This window comes from Austrofundulus limnaeus, unplaced genomic scaffold, assembly GCF_001266775.1.
Source record: "Austrofundulus limnaeus strain Quisiro unplaced genomic scaffold, Austrofundulus_limnaeus-1.0 Scaffold36, whole genome shotgun sequence".
Classification (NCBI taxonomy): Eukaryota; Metazoa; Chordata; class Actinopteri; order Cyprinodontiformes; family Rivulidae; genus Austrofundulus; species Austrofundulus limnaeus.
In genome coordinates, this window is record NW_013952438.1 from 239,304 (window position 1) to 262,906 (window position 23,603).

Below are 23,603 nucleotides of genomic sequence, written 5' to 3' on the forward strand. Positions count from 1 at the left end.
GTTTTATATCATGTTATCATGTTATACTTTCATAAAAAACATTCATGCATGTTTGAGAAATCCTGCTGCGTTTTTAGGCAGCCATGCTGAGCAGCAAAACGACAGGTGGGGACCAGAAACGCCTTTTGGTACCAGAAACGCCCCTGGGACGTGTCTTTAAGCCGAACTTCCTCATGGCAGAGCGCACTCTGTCCCCCTCCACACACACCCTGACAGTTAGGTTTCACTTTCAATGAAACCTAACTGTCAGGGTGTGTGTGGAGGGGGACAGAGTGCGCTCTGCCATGAGGAAGTTCGGCTTAAAGACACGTCCCAGGGGCGTTTCTGGTACCAAAAGGCGTTTCTGGTCCCCACCTGTCGTTTTGCTTCTCAGCATGGCTGCCTAAAAACGCAGCAGGATTTCTCAAACATGCATGAATGTTTTTTATGAAAGTATAACATGATAACATGATATAAAACTCAACGAAGTTGATTTTACATGATATTGCCCCTTTAAGTTTTATGTCGGGGGACATGTTGAATTTGAAATACTGGCATGCTGCTGGGAAACATGGAGCCAAGGTAGGCTGTATAAACTATCTGTTGTTACAGAAACTAATAGCTAAAATCTCAGCTAAAAGTAGATACTAGAGGAGAACCAAATACTGAATCTTCTGGTTGTTCCATGCATGTGGCTGAAAACTAAAGGAGACAGGGCCTTTCAGTCGGTGGCCCCGAGCCTGTGGAACAGTATACCCCTGGAGCTTCATTTTGCCGACTCTGTGGAGGTTTTCAAAAAGCAACTGAAAATACTTTTATTTTCCCAAGCTTTAATATTATGATTTTATCGTGCTTTTTAATGGTTGTTTTATTCTTTGAATAATTTATCATTGATTCTTACTGTACAGAGCTTTGTGATTTAATGTCTGTGAAAGGCGCTTTACTTACTTACTAGAACCAAACAAATGTGGATTTGTGCAGCAGTAACAGCGATGACTCACCCTGTCAACCTTGATGATTTGGAACTTCTGTGTGATGTCAGCCGGGTTGGACGGCAGCCGGGACCTGCCGGAGACGAAGCGCAGGAACAGCACCCGCTCCTCGTTGGTGAACTCCTCCAGGCTCTGCCAGAACCAGGCGACGAGCTGGTGGCTCTCGGTGATGTCGCGGTAACGCACCAGCTTCTTCAGCACGTCCACGGAGACCTCGGGCAGGCCACACACCAGCTGCTCCAGCTGCTGAGCCGTCAGCAGGGAGAGGAGGGGCACGGGGATGATGGTGGACATGCCCGCTCTGACTGCGTCCACCTGGTTGGAACACAACAAACTCAGCCTTGAAACGTCTGAGGACGACAGCAATCAGGCCGTCAGGACTGGTCGGCAGACTCGGTACGCTGGAAGGACCAAGTTTAATGTGGTTTTTCTTTCGGCTGCTCCCGTCTGCAGGAGTCACCACAGTGAGCAAACTCACTGAGAAGATTTGGCAGTTACGCTGTTCCTGATGCAACCTGAGCTCGAACCTACAACCTAATTAGGAGACCCTAACCACAGAGTTACTGTGGTCCCAGGACAACGTTTATTACTACTCTTAAAATGATTTTGGTCACATGAGCCTGGTCTGTTTATTTAAAGTAAATCCAAATTTAAATGCATTACAAAAAATCTAATTCATTTCACCTCAATGGCTAAATTTGTTGGTTTATTTGATCAGAGTTGGAAAGTTTTAGTGTATTTTTAAATGTATTAAAAATAAAAGAATAACACGTACTTTTTACATAAAAGTTTAAATACTTTTGTCAAGAATAACAGCCCCAGGAAGCATTGAATCACAGTTAAGTTAAAGGGATAAAATAAAGTATCTTATTAATTATGTACCTGTAAATACGAAACTTTATTAATTCCATCTCTTCATAATGAATCCATATCAAACAACTGTTTATTGTGAATAATTAGTGTCACATCATAAAATAAATAACTTTAACTAACTTTAATTAAAAAAAGAGTACTTTAAAGCAGGGGTTCTCAAACATTTTGGATTTGGGGACCCCTTTAAAGAGTGAAAAAATTCCAGGGACCCCTTCGTAAAGCCCATGCTGTTAATGCAAAATAATTTAGTGTTATTTTAACCCCTAAATGCCATGGCAATATTACATTTTGTTTGGTTTAGTATGTTTGTTTCACTAATGCATTTTCCCCATATGTATTTTTTAAAAATAAAAACCAAATTAACAATTTACTGAAATCTTTTGAGGACCCCTTAAGACAAGGCTCGCAGACCCCAGTTTGAGAACCTCTGTTTTAATGGATCTGAAAACTTCTCATTAGAGCTTTGGTAAAGGGGCTACTGTATGTACAGATTTTATAAAATTATATTTCTTTTCTGATATTGCTTGATGTCAACACCTATACTAAAAGTGTTTTGTTGTAAATTATCTGATAAGTATTTTTTAGTGATTCACCTGCATCTGTTGATTAGTTGTATTTTTTTGACAGTCAGTTTGGATGAATATTATAATGGAGATTGATTGCAGAATAATTTAGCATATGATTTGTTTTTGTTTTTCTAACAGCAGAAAAAAGTATTCTAGTTTTATAATAACATTTTTGTATGCTTCTTGATTACTTTTATAGGTTTCACCTACTACAAAGGGATTGTAACTACATTTAACTGCTCAAACCTGTGCATCCATCTCATGCAGTCTGTAGTCCAGAGCTCTCTCTACATATTCAGTCCGGTTGGAAAAAGTCAGGGAGATGTTCTGACCTCCAGAAACCACAGGTACCAGCCTTCCATCTGCACTGTGGGCCATGAAGGAATCCAACGGGATCATCTATGAAGGGGGAGTACAGAAAAAGAAGTGAGATTAGTGAAGGAAAATGTTGGCAAACTCATCAGTTTAAAGCTAAGAAAATAAAACTATATTAAGATGAGTTGAGAGTGCACAGATTTAGTTCTGCTCACCACATGGAAATTATCCTCAGTGATTCCACTGTTTTCAAGGTGCAGGATGCCTTGGAGCGTGCGGTAGGTGAGCAGGTCCACCTCCTCCAGGTCAGGTCCTCCCAGTGGCATAGAACAAAGCTGTTTCCACACCCACGGAGCCAGATGCAAGTCCAGAGGCTTCTTGGTGCGTATGGCCACCGCCATGAGGATACCCAAAAAGCGAAACTGGATCATGTGATCCTCTGAGTGCGCGGCAGGATTCAGCAAGAACCTAAAAGGTTATGCAGACAGTTAGAGGTGATAATTCATTTTTCAATCAGATACAATGAAAACAATCTAAAAATGGTGTACCTGTCAGTGTTGTAGCCCACGTCTGCAAAGCTATTGGGGGTACGAATGAGGAGATCCACCACACCAAACTGCAGCTCCTGGAGCAGAACATATTATAACAATTCCCTTTACAAGTTGAATCCTGCATAGTTCACAGCCTCTGTTACTCTCAGAGGTGTGCTTTTTAATCCTACCTGACACATCTCAGTAATGGTATCATCAAACACTCCTCCAGCATCGTCAGCTCCCTCCCCCAGCAGCTTCACCTTCCAGGCTCGTGACGGCAGCCGCAGCTCCAGGGGGTTCAGGTTCACCACTTGCTTCGCGATCTGCACAAAGATGGGCTTGCTCGAACGCCCTCTGTGGGAGTACAGTTTAAAGAGCCTGTGACATCAAATGTTCGTGATAAATGTGAACGCACTTATGGAAAGGTAACAACAATAACATATTGCAAAAAAAAAAATGTCATGCTGCAGAGATGAACAGTTGTTGAGATGTTTGCATGTGAAGTAACAGGAAGTGATGTCAAAGGGGAATGTTTGCATGTGAACAGAGAATTGCTACAATAGTTTAGATTATTTTGAGTCCCTGTCGGACAGAGATTAAGAAGAGTCAGAGTTCAAATAATACTGTTTCAATAAACAAAGACATGGGAGTTTTCTTTCTTAAAGAGCTCCCCTTTGATGTCACTTCCTGTTTCCCTTTGGCTGAGCCAAGTTCATAAGAAAATAAGTCATTTAATTGAAAAAAAAATCAGTAAAATCATATGTATTATGCCAAGTTTCTTAAATATAAAGATGTTTTCTTTGTCTTTTTGTATTTGAAAGATATGCCTGTCACAGGCACTTTAAAGTACACTAAGGAGATTTAAATAATGCAACCATGTTATGTGAAAGTCTTATAAGCCTGTAAAATCATATAGTGAGCTATTCTGGCTCCTTCTTATTTTGTTTCCTGCATATATTTATTTTTTGCCATCTTCTTTACCTTGTGGAAATGCGTTTCACTGTGATTTGCGGCCCATATGTCTTGCCCTGGGTCATTGTCCTGCTGATTGAACGCACAAGAGGCAGAGTGTTGACCTTGGGTGATAGTAGCCCTCGGAGTTCACCTCGGATGATGGCTGCAGTCCCTGAACTGTAGCGTGAAGTGGACATCTGAACAGAGGAAAAAAGGGCAATGAAACATAGAATAATGGCGAATTACAGTGAAAAAAGAAAAAAGAAATTCCATGCAGCAGATGTGAGTTTATCTTTACAGAGAAAAGAGGTTAAACATACTGGATTCTTGGTGTCCAGATTGAGCAGCCTCCAGGATTTGTACATGAGATCAGAGAAGTGGTAGAGCACTCGGAGACGCACGCTGAGGACGTCTGGGCTGCAGTCTTTCAGAGTGTTGTACTGGGGAGGGACAGCCTGGGGAAGGCCCAGCTGAACATGTCCAGAGCTGCCTGCCAGTAAAAAGAAACACAGGATCACGGATCTGTTATTTTTGTTCTTCCTAGAGTAGTTTTGTGCACAGATCCTGTGAGACTGTACCTGAGCTTTTCATCAGCGTAATGGGGGTTGTCCACGCTGAACTGTGGCAGCGGCCAGCAGAGATCTGTCGAATGTTTTTCCCCTGGAGGGCAGTGATGAGCGTCGGCTCCTTCACTGGATTGGAGTGTCCCAGACCAAGCTGAAAAACACGTGTAAAATAAATCTATGCCTGGGCCTGTCACGATAACAAATTTTGCAGGATGTTGAATTGTCTCAGAAATTATTGCGATGAATGATAATATCATTTGGAGACCATTTTAAACTAATATACTAATACACACCACCACTTCTCCCCTGCTTACGGAAGTTCAAGTACAAAATTTACGTAGGGTAAAAAAAAACAACTGTCAATGGAACCCAAGGTTTGGATCAGTGCCCTGAATGCGTCCTGAGGAATCGCTAGCTAAGGCATCAGAAAACCAAAGGTCCTCCTCTGACTAAAAGTCTGTTCACGGGGTCTCTTGCTACGAAGTCACGAGACCATGAGCCTGGCATGTACCTGAGTTCACTCCTCCCTATGTTGAGGAGTAGAAAAGAAATACATGAAGAAAACTAACAAGAAGGCAAATTAAAATTATCAACCTCATTTTAACTTATCATGCAATCGATTCATTGCTTATCGCAACAAGGTCTATCTAGGCCGTCCGAAGAGTTCCACTGATACGCAGTTTAAGCTCCCTCTCGATTTCTCCGTGTTTCATGTTCTGATGGTGGGCGTTGGTTACCTGTCCTTCGCTGTTGCAGCCCCATGCGTAAACGTCTCCAGTGGCGGACAGAGACAGCACATGTTCACAACCTACAGCTACGTCCTCAATGAACACCCCCTCCAGTGAAGGCACTACCTGGGGGCTGGATTTATTCTTCAGCATAGAATCGGGCAGACCAATCAGACGCTCTGAAAGATGGACAAAATAACAAAGAGAAAAAAATGCTCTCATATTTTATTGACTTTGTGGAGAGTTTAAATGATGCAAACTAAGATTGAAAATGGGTGATGTATCCTGATGTTCTGTGGTAAATCAAAAATAAAAAAACATAATGCACACAAGCAAAGAATGACTGTACACGTGCAAATTGAATGCAATTTAAATGTAAAACAATTATGTCTACAAGAACTTTATGGAAACCTTTAACGTCAATATAAACACTTTTCAACACAAAAGCATAGGTTTCCTGGCCTAATTTTCTCAGGAAAAAAGTAAACATTTTACAGTTACAAATTTTGCACTTTTACTGTAAATTACTCAAATCTTGTGCTATTATTAACTTTAAAAAATGTTTAATATGTTTAACCTTAAAGCAAAAGCTCTACTTATAGCTAGAGCTGACTATCATATATGCATCATAACTTTTATGTTTTGTTCCCTTTAAAGTTACAATAAGTAAATGTACACTAGAACAATTAAAAATGAGTGAAACCAATATTATATTTAGCACTTTCTTTTTTGCACGTGTCTTTCACAATAAAACATACCTTGTCCAAATGTGTAAACATGTCCATCGCAGGCCAGAGCCACAGAAAACTGAGTCCCACAACAAACCTTCTTAATTCCCTTGTTGCAGAGTTGCTCCACTTTCTAAAAATAAAAACAACCAAACCTTCACCAATGTATAGCATTAGCTCTACTGAAGAGGTTTCAATCAGGCTGTGTATTAAACTGCAGTATTTCACTTACAGGGTAACAATTAGATACAAACTAACATAAACAAACTGTATTTCATCTTCCAGGGAGTCTTCTTTAGTGTTAACATACCTGAGGGTAATACTTTGCTGTGGACGATCCAGTTCCCAATTTGCCATAATCCCCATCTCCAAACGCCCACACAAACATGCCATCCAAAGATACTACTAATGTGTGGTTGAGACCACACGACACCTGAGAAACAGAATTGAATTTGAATGTTTTCTTTTTTTCTATTTAGGGAGAGTAGAATATTAAATAAAATTCAAAACACAGAATGCTCATTGCCTACTTGTCCGACATGATATCCCTCCAGTGCAGTCACCCTTTCAGGCAGCATCTTGTTGGACGTTGACCTTAGACCCAGACGACCGGATTCACCGCTGCCAAAGGTGAAGAGTTTCCCATCTGCTGTGACCACGGCGGAGTGCCGAAAGCCACAAGCCAGCTAAACAAAGAAGGCAGAGCACAACCAAAGTAGTAACAGATTTATACTGTATACAGTATATTTTAAATTCTAAAAAAGAATAATATAGCAATGATTATGTTTTGACCTTTTTATTTTGTATGGAAAATACTGGAAAAGGTTAAAAAGTTTATTTTAGACCATAAACGACTTATAAAACTAAAAACCACCACCTCTATAAAAAAATTGGATTTGAGAAGAAAATCTAAAATGAGCATTAAAGTGCCTGTGACATGCATATCCATGAAATACAAAAAGTCAAAGAAAATATATTTATATTTAAGAAACTTGCCATAATACATGTGATTTTACCCTTTGTATCATATAACTGGCATATTTTCTTTTGAATTTGGCTTAGCTAAAGTGAAACAGGAAATGACATCAAAGGGGAACTCTTCAAGACATAAAGCTTTCTGGTTTTGTTTATTTAAACATTATTTGAACTCTGACTCCTCCTCATCTCTCTACGACAGTGATTAAAATAATCCAAAGAAACATCAGATTCTTCTCTACAGTCTGTGTTGTTAGCCATTTTAGCAACGCTCTGTTCACATGCACATTCCCCTTTGACATCACTTCCTCTTACTCCACATGCAAATATCTCAACAACCGCTCATCTCAGCTGAATGAAACATTTTTTACAATATGTTGTCAGTGTTATCCTTCCAAAAATACATTCATTTTTATTATGAAAAATTGATGTCGCAGGCACTTTAAGACCTGCACTGTGAACATTGCCTTAGTTTTATGTGTACAATACTTGAATGATCCCAAATGATTGATTGATTCAAGTCACATATTTATAAAGCTGAAAAACATGTCACATCAAAATAGAAAAGCTTTGAATAAATTCTTAGATCTTCTTGATTCACTTACGCGGTCCAGCAGTTTCTGATGAGATGTTAAAAAAAACAGGCTTTAGCTCTAATCTGAAATGTACCTGGATGACTTCCTCTCCTTGTAAGGCCTCTATCTGTTTAGGTCTCCTTTGTCTTTCACTGTTGCCATGGCCCAGTTTGCCGAAATCTCCATCTCCCCAACTGAATACCTCCCCAGTTTCTGTCAGTGCCATCGAGTGTCCGTCCGAACCACAAGATGTCACCAGCTGGGTCACCACATATCCTGCCCACAGATTTAATTATGGGAAAATACACAGACATTGAAAACAAAAGAAAATTAATAATAAACAATAATTCAGCTGTGTTCTTCATTATGTACCTTGAAATGCAGAAATAACAGTGGGAACAAAGAGGTCATCAGAGTTCCCCTGGCCCAGTCTGCCATATTGTCCTTCACCTACAGCCAAAACAGATCCACTGGACTGAACTAGAAATGTACAGTTCTGACCACACACCACCTACAAAACAAAATACATAAATATTACAAAGCTGTGGCTAGTGCAAAGATAAGATGCCAAGTAGAAATAACACCTGCTGTGTTTGTAACAGAGATGGAGACAACGTAGGGATCATGAGGTTTGTTCCCATTCCTGCTAACTGTCCATATCGTCCGTTCCCCCAAAGGTAAACCTCACTCCTACCACCTTCTTGCCAGTCCTACGTAACACAGAAAATTAAAGTTTATTTAACATTTTTAAATCCCTGTAGCTTTTGGACTTTGATAACCTCTGCTGAAATGCACAGGTAAATAAAACTGGCCACTTTTACCTCCGGTCTGCTTGTGGCCCATGACATCAGCTGTTCGTCCATATTGAAACTCCACTTACTATTGTCCTGGAAGAGAAGCAACCTGTTTGAATCAACTGGATACCTCCAGTTACACTAAATGCAGTCACAACTCTCACCAGTGCTTTGACAACGTTAGAGTCTTCCACCTCCTGAAACTCAGAAACAACGAAGAATTCAGGGAAGGCAGTCCCACTGGCAATAGCTTCTGCACTGCGGACAGTGGTGGCATAGGTGAGCAGCCAGCTCCACTCCGACGGGACGGACTGAGCATCGGGGTAGGTGTGATGCGGGGGTCGTGGGTAAGAGCCCAGATGTTTCTCTAAGGACAGACCAACAGCCAGGGAGGCCAGACTCTGCAGGAAGGCGCTGTGGACGAGCTGATCGCCAGCTGCCACGTGGCTCTGCGTTTACAGAACACACAGAAACACGTCTCAGCTGATGAAGCCCAAACAGTTCTAAATCAACTTTAGAAGTCTCGGTAAAGACCCGCTCATAGCCGTACTGCTCCTGCAACAACAGGGGCAGCCTCTCCAGGAAAACTGCCAAACAAGGTGCCAGATTCAGGCCCAAGATGTTCTGGCTTCTGAGGACCATCCGGCAGGAGGCCAACACGTGGTTTTGACTGATCCAGTCAGGGGTGCAGCAGATCAGCAAAACATCCTGGAAGACAACGTCCATAAAAATAAGCAAAAGTACAGAAAATGTATGAAGTCTATAAATTATTTGCATTACCTTGGACCTCCCAAAACAAGCAGCTACACCTAAGTTTGGTATCCAAGTGGAGCTGACAACTGAACCTAGTCCAGTAGTGGTCTGTAACACGGAACCATCCTGTAGGAAATAAAATGACAGGCATGACATATTTTTAAAGCCAGTGAAGGAAAATTTATTCTGTTTACTCCTGATTTTTAAATGCATCACACACGGTTTTATTTCTAGGAGAACTAGGATATGTTCTGATAACTTATTTTGCAAAATAATCTATTTTTATGTGATTTAGTGATGTACAGTCTGTTTTGAGTGTCATGTCAGTCATTTCAAACAGAGTGTGCTCTTTCAACATCATTAGTTAATACACGCCTGAAACATTTGTAACACATAAATATTATAACATTAGGACTCAGTTTTCTGTTGTTTAAGAGTCTGGTCACATGACAGGAAGATCACCCAATCAACATGACAGCTTGCCTCTAGGGAGTGGCCAGACCCGGAAGAAAAACGTTATTTAAGTGACTGAACTTCCTGACTCATGGTCGTTTGCAGAGATAAATTGTCTGAAACTGGCCCCAACTGGTTGGTTTGCATGCATTTCTTGCTTACGCATAACATTCAAGTCTTAATTCTGCATTTGTTCCCTTGCCCTCTACACATATCGAAGTAACTGAACACACTATTATTTTTCAGCAGGATGTGCAGCAGCAGTGAAGTTTTATTTTACCTGCAGAGACCAGATGTTCAGCAGGCCCCCTATCCCCCCAGAAACCAGAGCCAGGCCGCTGGAACAAAACGAAAGCAACTTCACTGCTGTGATATGGCCATGAAGTACAAAGGCACACTTTGCGCCGTCCTGCTAAAAGATAAAGAAGAAGCCAGTAAGCTGATTTTATAAATTTGTATGTTTCCAATAGTAATTTGGAGAATGAATATTTAACCACAGTATTTGTGACAATAAAGCTGCAAGAAAAGCTCCATCAGGAAATCCAAACTGACCTGGACTTCACTGTGTTTATCCTGGCTTGGGGGGCTGTTCAGGATGTTTGGCAGGGACACAGTAGTTCCACTTTGTGGTAGTGTCCAAACATACACAGAGCCATTCTGACAACCTCTGCAGACACATAAGATCAAAGTTTTGTTTTGTTTTAATGCTACAATAAGGACAAGTCCATTCAGAGTGAGGATAAAAAAAGAAATGAATTAAACTCACACAGCCATCATAAGCCTAGGATTGGGTACTCTGCCAGCTAGCGAGCACCATTCTGCAATGTTAACAGTGCTGGTGTGGTAAAGAGAGTGCAGGGTCACCCAGGTGCCCCCAGAGCGTCCCAATATCTTCACCACCTCTGACCTCCCCAAACATAGCAGCAAGTGTCCAGTGGGATCCCATTTTAGGGAACTCACACTGTCCTATAAAGTGAAGCAAAGGACAGGCAAGCTGTCTACTGCATCAAAGGAAAAATATGCCAAGTTGTTCAGAAAGTGGGTAAAACATGAGAGAAAGCAGAGAATTGTGATGAAGAAAAAGAATCGCTTCAAACTGACAAAAAGCTTTTTTTTTAAGTAGCCAGAAAACTTTCTATCAATACAGTTTTTTTTTGTCTGTTATCATTTATTTATTTTTAGTATACAACGCAGTTACAGCGAATGTGAGTTGTGCAACGAACCTGGAAGAGCGACAGGACCACAGGCTGTGTGTTTTCATACGTCTCAGCTGTGGCCAAAAGGATCTTCCCACTGGTATAACCCACTGCAAAAGGCTTGTCCTCTGTGTGCCAAGCTACGCAGTAGGGAGCTAAGCAAATGAAGAGATTAATCCAGGTGAATAGTATGCTTTCCCTTTCTTTAAGAGCTTTTTATCTCATTAGTAAATCTCTAAATCTAAATTAGACCTCGCAAGCAGTTACTTTAGTAAAAACAAGCTAATGGTTTCTTTTGGAAAAGAGTTTAGGGACTGACTTGACAAAGAGTCTAATTTAAACCATTACAGGTGTAAGTACCACCAACCTTTTAACTGAACAAAGAAACACATTTGTTTATTCAGACATTTATGCTCAGTTTCCAGATTTTTCCCTTACCCTCTTCCTTGTAACAGTGGCTCAGCTCAGTCCTCTTCACCTGCAGATCCAGATCTTGCACCGTGACTTGTAGCCAGCAGAGGGAGCCATCCAGGCGCCCCACCAGCAGGCTCTCAGAGGTTCTGCTCTTGTGGGCGGTGGACTGATCCAGCAGATATAAGCTGACGTTCTGCACCCAGCAAAGAGCTGTGACACGAGAACTTTGAACTTCTACATAACAGAGAGTCCCTGAAAAAAAAAGTAGAAAGGAGTCTCATCAGCTTGCAAACTACATCCATTATTATTATTATTATTATATCAATAATCGTGCATAATTTGACATTTTTTGGTGGTAAAGGCTGAAGTTAAACCTGAGTTCTAGATTCAGCATAAGCAGGTAGTTTGCCACTTTACATGCTGTTTAGGCATTTTAAATAATGTATATACCAAATTAACACAAGTACTGTATGAATAAGACAATTTAATTGTTGACATTAAATCTAAAATTTGAACCAAGTTTAAAGGACGAATAAACTGACCTCTGATGTTCATGATGTTGATGTGTTTGTTTTCAGGGGCAGCCAAAAAGTTCCCCCCACTGCTCCAGTACACAGGAGACATGTGCTGACATCTGGCAACTCTTTCATTGCTTGCTCTATCCACCTTGCTGGAAAGCATCAACATGAGAAAAACTGTGAATTTTTACCCACGTGTACTACATAGACTAGATGTAGACCAGTTTATTTCATAGCAACTACTCGGCCAGATGATCATGTAATATAGGGGGTGGGGGGGATTATGTATTGTCCAGGCACATAATTCAAATCTAAACAACAATCAAGTAACTGTCACCTTCAAGTCGTTATGAAAATTCTGTATATATCAAAAAAAATTTTTACATCATAGCCCGTCTAAATGCCTTAAAATTGGCCTCTGTCTCTTTAAGAACCCCCTACCGTTTCGGACACTCTCACTTCAGCACATCTTCACAACAATGCTTCAGGGGAGGGGTGCTCTGTGGGGCAGGAGCGAGGAGCTTATGTGTAAATAAGAAGCGCTTTGCACAAATAGGCAGTGCTTTGTAGCAGCAAGCATTTATGCAGCTCCACATGGCTACCCCAGGAGATTACAGGATTTCTCAAACATGCATGAATGAGTCAAAGCAACACAATGGGTATGTATTTGATGAGGGAATATTTGATTTATAATAATATAATATAAAGCTAAAACAAAGTAGATTCTGCATAATACCTGCCCCCCTTTAAAGTTTGTTACATTGACTAAAACAACCCAGAAAGTGGCGTTTACACATTAGATCATTTAACAACAACCATAACACTAAAGCATGTACAAAGCAATACTAAAATACGCAGATATAAATAACCTGGCAATGCAGGAGAAGGTGGTCTGTAACTCCACAGTGCTTTGGCTGATTCTCCACAGCTGCACCACTTTATCTTGAGAGCATGTTGCAAGCAAACCCTGCTCACTGTTCCAAGCACAGCTGGCAACCTGTACGAACACAAACACACAAATGGTTACATTTTTCCAACATTCCTTGTGACTGACGGGGAAAAAGTTAACCATCAAAATGTGTCGCTGATCAAATTATTGGCAGGTTCAAGAAAACTCACCTTGTTATAATGTCCTTCAAGCCTCTTAAGAGGACATTTACGCAGATCTCCAGCCAGGTCACTGTATGTTTGAGGTTGATTAGGACCTTCTCTACCCGCAGAAGCCAAGGCCTTTACCAGCTGCTGTGCTGCCCACTGCCTATGCTTACTGGTAAGTCGTGCAGACAGGACGCATGCTGCTAAAGCGTTCGCCAGCTCCAGAGGGTTTACTCTGGCACTCAGGTGAGGTGATGGGGAAGGAGGCAAAGACGAGGAACATCTGGCTTGGTTTCCTTCATCTAGATCAAACAGACACAAATGATAATTGACACTGAAAGGAATTACCAAGCGTAATGAAATGAATCAAATATAAGTCACTTTCACCATTAGCTTCGTGTTCAGCTCTGTCAGGGCTGTAGCAGTGGATGCTCTTCTCAGTCAGCAGGGACACCAGGCGCTGCGTGACCAGGAATGTTGGAGGCGTCTGGTCACTATGGTCCCTCTGCTGCAGGACGCCTTGGGTTGCAGTTGTTAAAGTGGTTCTCGGCGGTGGTTCAGTGATGGCTCCAATGTTCACCCCTGTAGCTGCTGTCATTAGGTCCTAAAGAAAAAAACAATAACCTAAATTAAGTGAAACAACAGCAAAAAATAAATAAATAAATAAAATAAAAGTTTTCCTGCTTGTTCAGCAACTGAAATAGGACAGGTTACTCACTAAATGCAAAATGACATGTATAATTAGTTTTTAAAACACTGATTTACTCAGGCACTACTCACTTACTGCCGTTTTTAAGATTACCTGCCTGAATAAAAGTTAATAAAAATAAATATCTATAACTGGAGAGGAAAAAAACAAACATTGGCTGCACCAAAACTGTGCTGCTCCATGTTTCTTGGTTGGTTTTAGTCTTGTTTAAATGGACACAATATCCTGCTGCAGCGATAAGGTGAGGTTTCACTGAAGCCGTGTTTTTGTCCAATTTTCATTTGAATTTTGAGTGAACTTTAAAAAGTCACAAAAAAGTGGGAAAAAAAAAGAAGAAATGCGAATCAGACATGTTTCCATCAAATGCCTCGGGGCGAATCAACCAGGCTACACAAAGTAATTACATCAGACGTTACGCATGGCTGTAGTACACAGGAAGTAGAAGTCGCAAACTCGCAGGGATACACACCTCAGGACAATGAGAAAAGTTATCAGAAATGTGTTGCTACTATCAGGAAAGTTGTGATTTTTGTGTCATATCAACTAGTTTTGGCGATGTAGATGACCTTTTGAGGGCTTTAAATGGCACCACCGAGTTCTAACAAATAAACAAAGTGTCTGCATTTTACCAGAAAAAGCCTAACCTGAGTACATATCTCCACCAGTTGCCTGTAAGCAGCAGGATTGTGAGACACCACGCTGCCGATGGCTGAGGTCAGAAAGCTGAGGCAGGAGGAGTCATTGGGTTCTGTCATCAGTCCCCTCCCACCTGGCTGATGGTCCACACAGGCGTGTGCTCTGCCCCCTGCAGCTAAAGTCATCAGACGCACCAGGGTACGGATATCTGCAAGCCCTAAGGACTCCAGTCCATTAGACTGGCTGCGTACTGATGCGCTGAAAAAGACAACAAAGAACAGCTGAAACCGCCTGCTGGAGGAAAGATAAACCGGATGCTTTTGTAAAAAAAAAAAAGTTTACCTTGAGGCGGTCTGAGACAGAGCCCTCATCACCATGCTGTACGCCAGCAAAATCTGTGCTGTGGACGTGACTCGCCGTAAAGCTTTCAGTCGATCATGCGAGTCCCTCAGAGATACTGTCTGCTGCCCGAGGCTCAAAGAGGACTTCTGCTCAACATGAGCACCACCTACTGACAAAAACATGTGTCAATGTATACCATCTTCAGATAGAAGACAATGCAATATCGTATGAAAATTTATATTAAATGTTTTAAAGACGTCAGGTAATAAATAAAAAAAATGTTAATATTTTAAGAACAGAAAATAATACTTTTGGAGGCAGCTCTTGTAGGAGAGGATGAGCTGTAAACTAGAGCACCAAGTGGATCGGGTTCAGTAAAGAAAATGGGATCTGGTATCGGTTTTTTTTCTGTCAGCCCCAGTGGTCTCAGTAGGACCCCGAAATCCTCCAGTCCTGTCAGTTTGTCTGTGTCCTCCTCATCTTGGTGGCTCATTTCCCAGTCATCTGCAAAAGCACAAATCATGATGTAAAATATCTAAAACACATCTGCACAAAAATCAAACGATAGAAATGTCTTTGCAACAAATATGATCTTCCTTACCATCTGATGTGTTATCCATTTGGCCAATCAAATCAGATGTCAGCCCTTTGATCCTGCAACATAATCAGGATGCAACAGCGACAAATTATATATTTTTAGAAAATGCGAGTGAAAAAAACAGATTAGTCACTTGATTTTCCTTTATTTCTGATACTCTGTGTATATTCTATACCTTTCATGTTTGGAGTTTGGATCGCTGGAATTAGCAGTCAGGTATTTTTCCCTGCAGGAGCTGCAGAGCAGGTAGAATGGGAAGTTGGAGCCACACTCTCCTTTGAACCAGACGTCAACATAAGCCCCGGTGCTGTCGTAGCCTTTGCGAGCAGCACTCTGCCCGCAACCTGGGTGTCGCCTCTTGATGTGATTGTTAAACTGCAGGGTGAAGGTGTTGCACAGCTCACATTTCACCATCTGACTGTGTTCTTCTCCAGCCTGAAGAAAAACATTTCAGAATGTAATAAAAATAGCTTCACTATCTATGATATAAAAAAACAACATATGTGTGATGAATCCATAAATATTTTGATGACGCTGATTTGGGTCACCTCCACAATCTGAAGCGTGTCTCTCTCCAAACTGAAGAAAGAAGGCGTGAGCAGGTCCTCGTACGTTTCTTCGTGGTACGGGTCGTCCATGTAGCCCAGCTCTGATTCCTCCTCAGCAGAGAAAGGGTGGAATTCTACCTGCTCTGGCCAATCACTGACTACTGTGTGCTGTTGGAACAGCTGAGGGAGGGGGTTGGGCGATGGCAAGTCTGATGGTTTTAAATGAGAATGCATGCTTAGGTGTTATTTTGAGCAAGAGCTGGGTTTTGAAGTCATTTCTATTGCTTTTTTATGTTCCTGTGTGGAGACTCTGACCTGCCCTTCTGAAGGATGTCCTCTGAGTAGGTCCTGAACGCCGCCGCCGTGCTGGGGGAGGTCTGTTTCTAGTGAGGTGGACATCCAAGAAGTTCTCTCTCTCTATCCAGTCGAGTCCTGGCAACAGGCTGCAAACATTCGTGTAATTGAGGCATCAAACCAAAAACGACACCACAGAAATGTGAGAAGCTAACAGAACATATAAGCTGCTTCAGAAACCTTTCGTTTGTTTGGCTTGTGGAGCGTTCAGGACATTGCACCGTCTCGGGCCCATCTGGGGACGGGGTCTCGGCAGCACCCTCGGGTCTTGGTGACCCAGCTGCTTGCTGGTCATCAGTCAGGGGGTGCTCCAGCATCCAGCTGGCTAACACCTCGATGGTTTGGGAGTCCAAGTCACCTGCTACATCTGGGAGGGACCACAGGGGAAACAAACTGTCAGAGTTCAAAGATGGATCAGGAAGGGGTGTGTTTTTAAATCGTCACTCCCAGAAAACCAGGCTACAATACAAGACCCAAGATCAGAGGACAAATTTGTTTAAAGAAATAGTGTGTTGGTGTAAAACCTGTGAGATAGGCGTAAAATTTGGATAAGAAAAGATAGTGCCAAATTGTCATTTGTTTGGATGAAAACATTGTTTAAGAATTTTTAAAAAATCATGTATTTTCACAAATTTACATGGACATTAACTACATTTGTGGCATGCATCTTTATTTTTTACCATTCTGTGAAAGAATACGATTATACACTCGTTTTGACAAAATCAGCTGGCTTAGAAATCTGTGAAAAGGTTTGCAACCAATTTTATCAAAAATAAAACATGTTCAACGCAACTTTCTCTTTGCTCTACAGTTGACAACTCAAGAGCTGAAGTCTGAAAACTAATAAATACAAAAACTTTTATAACTGCAAATAGCATTGGAATGCATGACCACAATGGATAGGAAATGTAAAACATAAAAAGCACACGAAGCAAAAAGTGGCAACAGATACGCCACATAAAGCAGTACCTGCTGCCTCCATGGCCCAGTAGATATGTCTCATAGTAAATCCCATTTCTAGCAAGCGACTGGTGACAAACATTTGTGTCCGTTCTGGTGGTTGAGGAGAAAATAAAAAAAGGTACACAAAAACACAAGAAACAAACAAAAACAAGTCCACAATTCCAGTTTGAAATGCTTACTAAAACAAAATTTAGGTGCTAAATAAGATACATTTCTTACTTTTTATTGTCTTTATTTGTGGTCATTTCTAGTAAGCTCCTAACACTTAATTTTAGCTCTTTATTCATATCAAAATTACACTTATATGTTATCTTAAAGGAGACATATCATGCTTTTAAATGCTTCCTTTTCACATTTAAATCTTTTAGTTGGGGTCTGTATAAAGTGGAACTGCAATGCTTTGATCTGAAGTCCTCCTTATTGTAACTCCACAAACCCCTCTCTCACCCCTGTTCTGATCTGTGTCTGAGATCAACTCGTTTTATTGCTGTCTCTTTAAGTTCAAATCAGGTGCTTCACATCCCACACCTTCCAGGTTTCACCACAAATGATCACTGTCCACTCCACTCGTTCCGCTAATTTAGTTTGATAGCAGAGTTACACCAGAGTTACAAACAGTGCAAAAGCATTTTTTAACAAATGAATTAAAAAGATGTCAACAACGGAAGACTTGTCCATCCAGCCGTACATATTGGAGCCAGAGTCTGACCCAGAGCCAGAACCTGAAGAACCACGGATTCACAAAACTGGTAAGCTGGAAGTCTATGTATATTTAGAAGTTTTGCAGCTAATTCTGTGTCGCAATAGTTCAGAAAATGTAATGAAAAAATACAGCAAAATGAACGGACTGAAAAATATAACCCAAACTGATTATAAAGATATCTTTGCAGCATCAGGAGAGACTAAACTCAACTTTTCTGCATTTCTAGAGACTCCAAGTTCACAAAAACATGTATTTAACAGCTAAAAGAAAGTGGATTTTGCATGATATTTCCCCTTTAAAAACATAGAAATTTTGTTCATCTTTTAGAATGGTTTAAAGTGACACCAACTTAATCAACAATGACAAAAAGAACTGTGCCATTCAAGCATGTGATTTATGCATGCATTTGTGTCAACAACAGGTCAAAACACATGCTGTTTTGAGTGGCATATTTACTGTGATTGAACATTTAAGACCATGCAGGAATCAATTTTCATTTAGTTCATCTGCTTAATAACTTACTGCAATGCAGAACAATTAGTTTTTATTTTCAGCTTGTATTTAAGGTTCAGTCTGAAGCCAGCATGGAGTTATAAGTTGTTAAATGCTGAGCCCACATAAAAAATGAAACTACACTTAACAGTGCAAAAATATCATTAAATCTGAATATATTTATTGTGATAAATGATTTTTTTATTATTATTTTTTCTAAATGCCCCTGTATGTTTCTGGCATTCCCTCCCCCACCTTATGGAAGCTTCTGCCCTTGTTCTTACCCAGGCTGCTTCTGGCCTGTGTGCTGCTCGGACCTGGTTCCATGAAGCTAGTCTGCTGTTCTGTGAAGGCATCGCAAGAAGCAGAGCTGGCAAAGCTGAAGCAAGGGTGCAACACTGGGGGAGCGCTAACCAGGCCCGTAAGAGTGGGGAACCGAGTTAGCACCATGTGCCTAGAGGAGGTGGAGATAAAGTTTAAAGTAGTACCACAGTAGAAGCGGGGCCATTCAAAACTGTTTTGTATTTTTTTTATTTTCATAAAACATTTGAGACATTAAATATTCAGAGGCTTAACTTGATCTGATTTATTGCTTAAAACTTACTAAATCACAATTTTATTTCAATTTTAGTGAAACGATTTCATCTTTGGAAAGTTTATTCTTGTCAAAAGCATCTCATCTCCTCCCTTGAGGGCATCTGTACTCATCAACTTTATGACAAAAGGAGACTCGCTGACACTAGGTTGACTTGGTTAGAAGACAAGAAGCGAGCATGTGGCTGCAGCCCAAGTTAAAGACAAGAGTTAAACCTTTTTCATTCTGTTTCGATACACAGCAATTCCTAACTCACCCACTCCCTGGACTTCAGAACTGCCACTGCCAAAAGATTCAGATCTGTAGCAATCAGTAACAGTGATAACTAAATAATGAGTTTATGACCATTCAATGTGTTTCTCACAACTGGACCGCCATCTTCGTTTGAATTCCTCAAACTAAATCATATGAAAATGTTTTTACAATGGTCATTTTTTACTCACTGGAGGAGGCTGATGGGAAGAAAGGGGTTGAAATTCTCAAGACCATCAACCTGCAGGTTTGTTGGCAGAGATGATGCCAGGTCGGTATTCGAGGACGAGGCAGAGACTCTGTTTGACTGGCCGAAGATGGCGGTGCCTTCTGATCCTGCGCTGTACAGGGACACTGAGCTGGAGGACTTGGAAATGGACTGAGAGGACAAATGACGACCTGATTCTGCAAATTGGAAGTGGATGATACATGTTAGGGGAGTCTTGTTGAGTCAAATCTTAAAAGGCAGTTTTTAACGCATGTCGGCATCTTTTGTCAATAATTGATTAAATAAATAATTACATATTTGCAGTTAAAAAAGTCCAACATTCTCTGCAACATGGCGACAAAACTAAAACAGTGTTTGCAGCGTATTAAATGTAATCCTGATACCTTTTCGCTCTTTGCCGTCCTGCAGTCTGTTCAGGGCTCCCTTGTATATCATGACTTGGGCTCTCTCCAAATCCGCAAGAGTCACAGTTTGTTTGATAGGACAGGGTCTAACTGCCCATTTCACCATGCTCTGCACCACATACTGCAGCACTGACCTCAGCTCAGCATTTTCATCCCATTGCTTACTACTGGCCTTCACCTGGTCAGGGGTGGGGCTGGAGAGGGGACTCGTTGAGGGACACGGAGGATCGGGTTTTGGCACTAGAAGCAAATCTGAAAGCTTCTCGCAGGTAAAAATGACTGTCAGCGTTTTCAAACCTCCAGTAAGAAGATATGAGACCCTAACTGCTCTCATTTCAAGTGCAAGGAAATCTGTTTTGGAGGGCTGGGATGCTTGGGGAGGTTGGGTTAAACCGGTCGGCTCCTGAGGGTGAGCTGTTTTTGAGGTGTTGTGGGGTGATGATGCTGATGGAAACTGGTCCGTCTCCACCTTCTGATCCTTCGCCTTCTTTCTTTCATCTTCAGATAGCCGCCTCCCATCTTCTGGGACACCTTCATCTGGGCAGCTTGGTTTCTCATCCTCTTTCAGGATCTCTTCGGAGTATTTTCGTCTGGGAGGTGGGTGAGCCCCCAGCCAGCCCTCCTCCTCCTCCAGCAGCCCCATCAAATAAATCAGATCTAACAACACTGCCGGCTTGAGGCCTCCGAGGCGGGTGACATCGCAGCGGGACGTGTCCCAGGGCTCCAGCGAGGTGATCGGCGTGTCGCTGGGTGACCAAGAATTCATGGAGCTTAGTTATTGTGAATGACGGGAAGAAGCCACAGATACAGCATGGAGTGACATCGGGGAGAATTCAACGAGGAGTTATGGGTTTGAGAACGAAGAGGAGGAAGAAAGAAGAAAGTAAAACCAGGAGGGTGAATGGTGAAAATAAAGCAAAATGTTAGAAAAATTACAGAGAAAATGAGTAACACTAAAAAACAAAATGAATAAGAGCAATATCACACTGAAAGGACTGAGAAGACAACATTTGAGGAATAGAATAGTTTGATGGGGGTTAATGAGAATAATAGTTTAAGAAACAAACACAGAGACACTTTAAATCAGGGGCAGGTGTGTGTGTGTGTGTGTGTGTGTGTGTGTGTGTGTGTGTGTGTGTGTGTGTGTGTGTGTTCACGATACCTGACAGAGAGATCGGCCTCCTCCCACTGAAGCTTGGCCAGAGAGCTTCCTTCCTTCAGGACCCCGAGCAGAATGGCCTTGCGCCCACTGGGCTTGTGCCGGCACACACCTCCGGCACGCAGACCGCTGTCGACTCCTCCGATCAGAGCCAGGACCGGCCACACGTCAGCACAGAGCGTCGTCAGCTTGGTGTCTGACAGGGACGGAGAGTGAGCCGGCATCTCCTTGCTTTCTTCACCGGACACCTCTTTCTCGTTGTCTTCCTTCTCAGCATATGGAGGACCGAGGCCTGTAGGTGGGTTTAGGAAAAATCAAACCAAAATTCTTATTTTATGCATATTTCCTAAATCTTTCTCATCTGTGTTTATCTTCAAATAAGACATCAGGACTCAATTTAGTTAAATAAGATTTAAAGCACAGTCACTGTCTGTTTCCTCCATCTGTTCTTTGAACCAGCTGTTTGTAGTCTGAAACCTAATTGTCTCTGGAAATTGCTGAGACAATATGTATCTTAATTAAGGTTTAACTATTAATTTCTGTATACTGTATATAAAAAAAACTCTTTTAAAACTAGTAGTTGTTGTTTAGACACTTTATTTGTCCAACAAGATGGAGCTTAAAATTGACAGTTAAAAGCTTACTAAAAGTGTATTTACTTAAAAATAATAATAATAGTAATCTACTAAATTATTTAAAGGGATCCATGATTAGTTGTAACATTAGACTTTATTTGATAAACATTTATTTTAACTGTAAAATAAAAAACTGTAAAAATACTGTAGGCTGTTTAGTTTTTATAATTTTTAAACTAAAAGTTTATAAATAAATTACATGGACGGGGCCAATTTATTTACATACAAAGCATTCTGGGTAAATGTTGACATGGATAGGTCCTTGGTGTGAGGCTGCTATTGAGCTATATCCACCCTGAAGGTTAATCTTGGACAATATCTGACGATCGACTCTTTTAAATGAAACCAGAGAGCGTTGACAGAGAGGAGAAGGTAGAAATGACTCAGCCTGCAACTGAAAATATAGATGGAGGACAACAGAGCTGCTTCATGGAAGAAGAACCCATGCTTAGCCTGTTAGCTTTAGCATTAGCCCCGACGCCATCACCATATATACTGTATGTATTAGCTCAGCGCTACACATTCTCCTCTCTTCACTGAGGTCCTCAGCCTGCAACTGAAAATATGAATGGAGGACCTCAGTTTAGCTTGTTTGTCGCGCTAGCGCCAAGCTAATACACATAAGGCAATATAGTGTCGGCATTAGCGTGAAGGCTAACAGGCTAAGCTGAGGTTCTTCTTCCATGAAGCAGCTCTGTTGTCCTCCATCCATATTTTCAGTTACAGACTGAGTCATTTCTACCTTCTCCTCTCTGTCAACGCTCTCTGGTTTCATTTAAAAGAGTCGATCATCAGATATTGTCCAAGATTAACCTGCGGGGTGGATATAACTCACTCACACCGAGGACCTATCCACCTCATCATTTACCCAGAATGCTTTGCATGTAAATAAAATGGCTCCGTCCGTGTTAAAATATATATTTTTAAAATTTACATAACTAAACAGCTTACAGTATTTTTACAGTCTTTATTTTACAGTTAAAATATATGTTTATCAAATAAAGTCTAATGTTACAACTAATCATGGATCCCTTTAAGAGCAACTAACAAGACCATGATGACCTGTCTTAGCCTTTTGAAGAAGTTGGTATGGTCAAAACATGGGTCAAAAACAATTCAGAACAACCATCTGGTGGCTATCTGTGATATTGCAGGATGAATGGGACCAATCATCTCCATATCAGGGTAAAGAGAAACAAAAGTGGATGTTAAATTTCTTAATGAAGTCTACGTGAATTATTAATGTTTTTTTTCTGTTTGTCTGTTTTTCATGTGCACAGGAAAAACATGCAAACTCGGCACGAAGTCGCGTGTACACATGAGCTTCAAATCAGCACATGAAAAACAAACAAAACTACTTGAGCTTCAAATCAGCACATGAAAAACAAACTAAATTAACTTCTTAAGTTTCTTTTTTTGCTGGCATTTTGTTTTCGTTAGCTGATAGGAGAAATATGTAGAAATAAAATTCCTCTTCCGTAGAAAAAAGTATGTTCTTCTTTCAATATTTTTCTTAAATAAGAAAATATACATTATACAAACTATTAAAAGAGGTTTGTAATACATATCTTTGCAAAAATGAATAAACATTTTAAAACTACTCACTTGTTAAAAAATAACTTTCAAAACCAGGTGTTTTATTTGCTATAATAATCATTTCCTGTCTGACCTGAGTCCTTAAAACTTCCCGAGCCATCTTCTCTTAGCAGAACACTGATGAGCTCCAAGTGGGAAAGAATGTGCTGGTTAATGTGCGAGGACCAGTTTTCACACTGATGGAGCCTCCGCAGCAGCTGCACCGTTGACTCCAGCAGCACAGTAGTTCGAGGGCTGCAGAGAGGCTCCCCAGGAAGGAGATTACTGGGCATGCCTCTCATTTGAAGGTCACGTAGTGCCACCTGTAACAGATGGTTTGGAAATGTTCTGATAATTTGAACTTTGAGGATTCCTCTTAACAGATGAAAAAGGTTTTCTGCA

The 23,603-nt window shown here is 41.0% G+C and overlaps 1 protein-coding gene across 9 annotated transcripts in view; it reads right to left on the reverse strand.

Annotated features, from left to right (window-relative positions):
* The window catches only part of LOC106516218 (probable E3 ubiquitin-protein ligase HERC1), a 48,240-nt gene that overhangs the window by 3,228 nt on the left and 21,409 nt on the right, over positions 1–23,603 (reverse strand). For 3 of the 9 annotated variants that reach the window (XM_014006452.1, XM_014006455.1, XM_014006456.1), the window contains exons 38-79: positions 23,296–23,524; positions 20,995–21,283; positions 19,812–20,602; positions 19,391–19,604; positions 18,637–18,806; positions 17,164–17,247; positions 16,375–16,561; positions 16,156–16,283; positions 15,841–16,049; positions 15,468–15,727; positions 15,296–15,348; positions 15,004–15,198; positions 14,695–14,863; positions 14,361–14,610; positions 13,395–13,611; positions 13,032–13,309; positions 12,782–12,909; positions 11,937–12,064; positions 11,419–11,646; positions 11,008–11,135; positions 10,551–10,750; positions 10,337–10,451; positions 10,065–10,196; positions 9,359–9,457; positions 9,113–9,286; positions 8,743–9,027; positions 8,606–8,671; positions 8,369–8,494; positions 8,157–8,295; positions 7,879–8,060; positions 6,765–6,920; positions 6,545–6,667; positions 6,265–6,367; positions 5,516–5,685; positions 4,791–4,929; positions 4,533–4,702; positions 4,240–4,409; positions 3,447–3,612; positions 3,274–3,350; positions 2,941–3,193; positions 2,657–2,809; positions 981–1,286 (exon numbers count right to left, since the gene is read on the reverse strand). In XM_014006452.1, the coding sequence (XP_013861906.1) occupies positions 981–1,286; positions 2,657–2,809; positions 2,941–3,193; positions 3,274–3,350; positions 3,447–3,612; positions 4,240–4,409; positions 4,533–4,702; positions 4,791–4,929; positions 5,516–5,685; positions 6,265–6,367; positions 6,545–6,667; positions 6,765–6,920; positions 7,879–8,060; positions 8,157–8,295; positions 8,369–8,494; positions 8,606–8,671; positions 8,743–9,027; positions 9,113–9,286; positions 9,359–9,457; positions 10,065–10,196; positions 10,337–10,451; positions 10,551–10,750; positions 11,008–11,135; positions 11,419–11,646; positions 11,937–12,064; positions 12,782–12,909; positions 13,032–13,309; positions 13,395–13,611; positions 14,361–14,610; positions 14,695–14,863; positions 15,004–15,198; positions 15,296–15,348; positions 15,468–15,727; positions 15,841–16,049; positions 16,156–16,283; positions 16,375–16,561; positions 17,164–17,247; positions 18,637–18,806; positions 19,391–19,604; positions 19,812–20,602; positions 20,995–21,283; positions 23,296–23,524 (7,839 nt within the window). Of the gene's footprint in view, positions 1–980; positions 1,287–2,656; positions 2,810–2,940; positions 3,194–3,273; positions 3,351–3,446; positions 3,613–4,239; positions 4,410–4,532; positions 4,703–4,790; positions 4,930–5,515; positions 5,686–6,264; positions 6,368–6,544; positions 6,668–6,764; positions 6,921–7,878; positions 8,061–8,156; positions 8,296–8,368; positions 8,495–8,605; positions 8,672–8,742; positions 9,028–9,112; positions 9,287–9,358; positions 9,458–10,064; positions 10,197–10,336; positions 10,452–10,550; positions 10,751–11,007; positions 11,136–11,418; positions 11,647–11,936; positions 12,065–12,781; positions 12,910–13,031; positions 13,310–13,394; positions 13,612–14,360; positions 14,611–14,694; positions 14,864–15,003; positions 15,199–15,295; positions 15,349–15,467; positions 15,728–15,840; positions 16,050–16,155; positions 16,284–16,374; positions 16,562–17,163; positions 17,248–18,636; positions 18,807–19,203; positions 19,248–19,390; positions 19,605–19,811; positions 20,603–20,994; positions 21,284–23,295; positions 23,525–23,603 lie in introns of those variants that run through there. The other 6 variants (XM_014006458.1, XM_014006453.1, XM_014006454.1 and 3 more) reach the window with 6 other exon arrangements.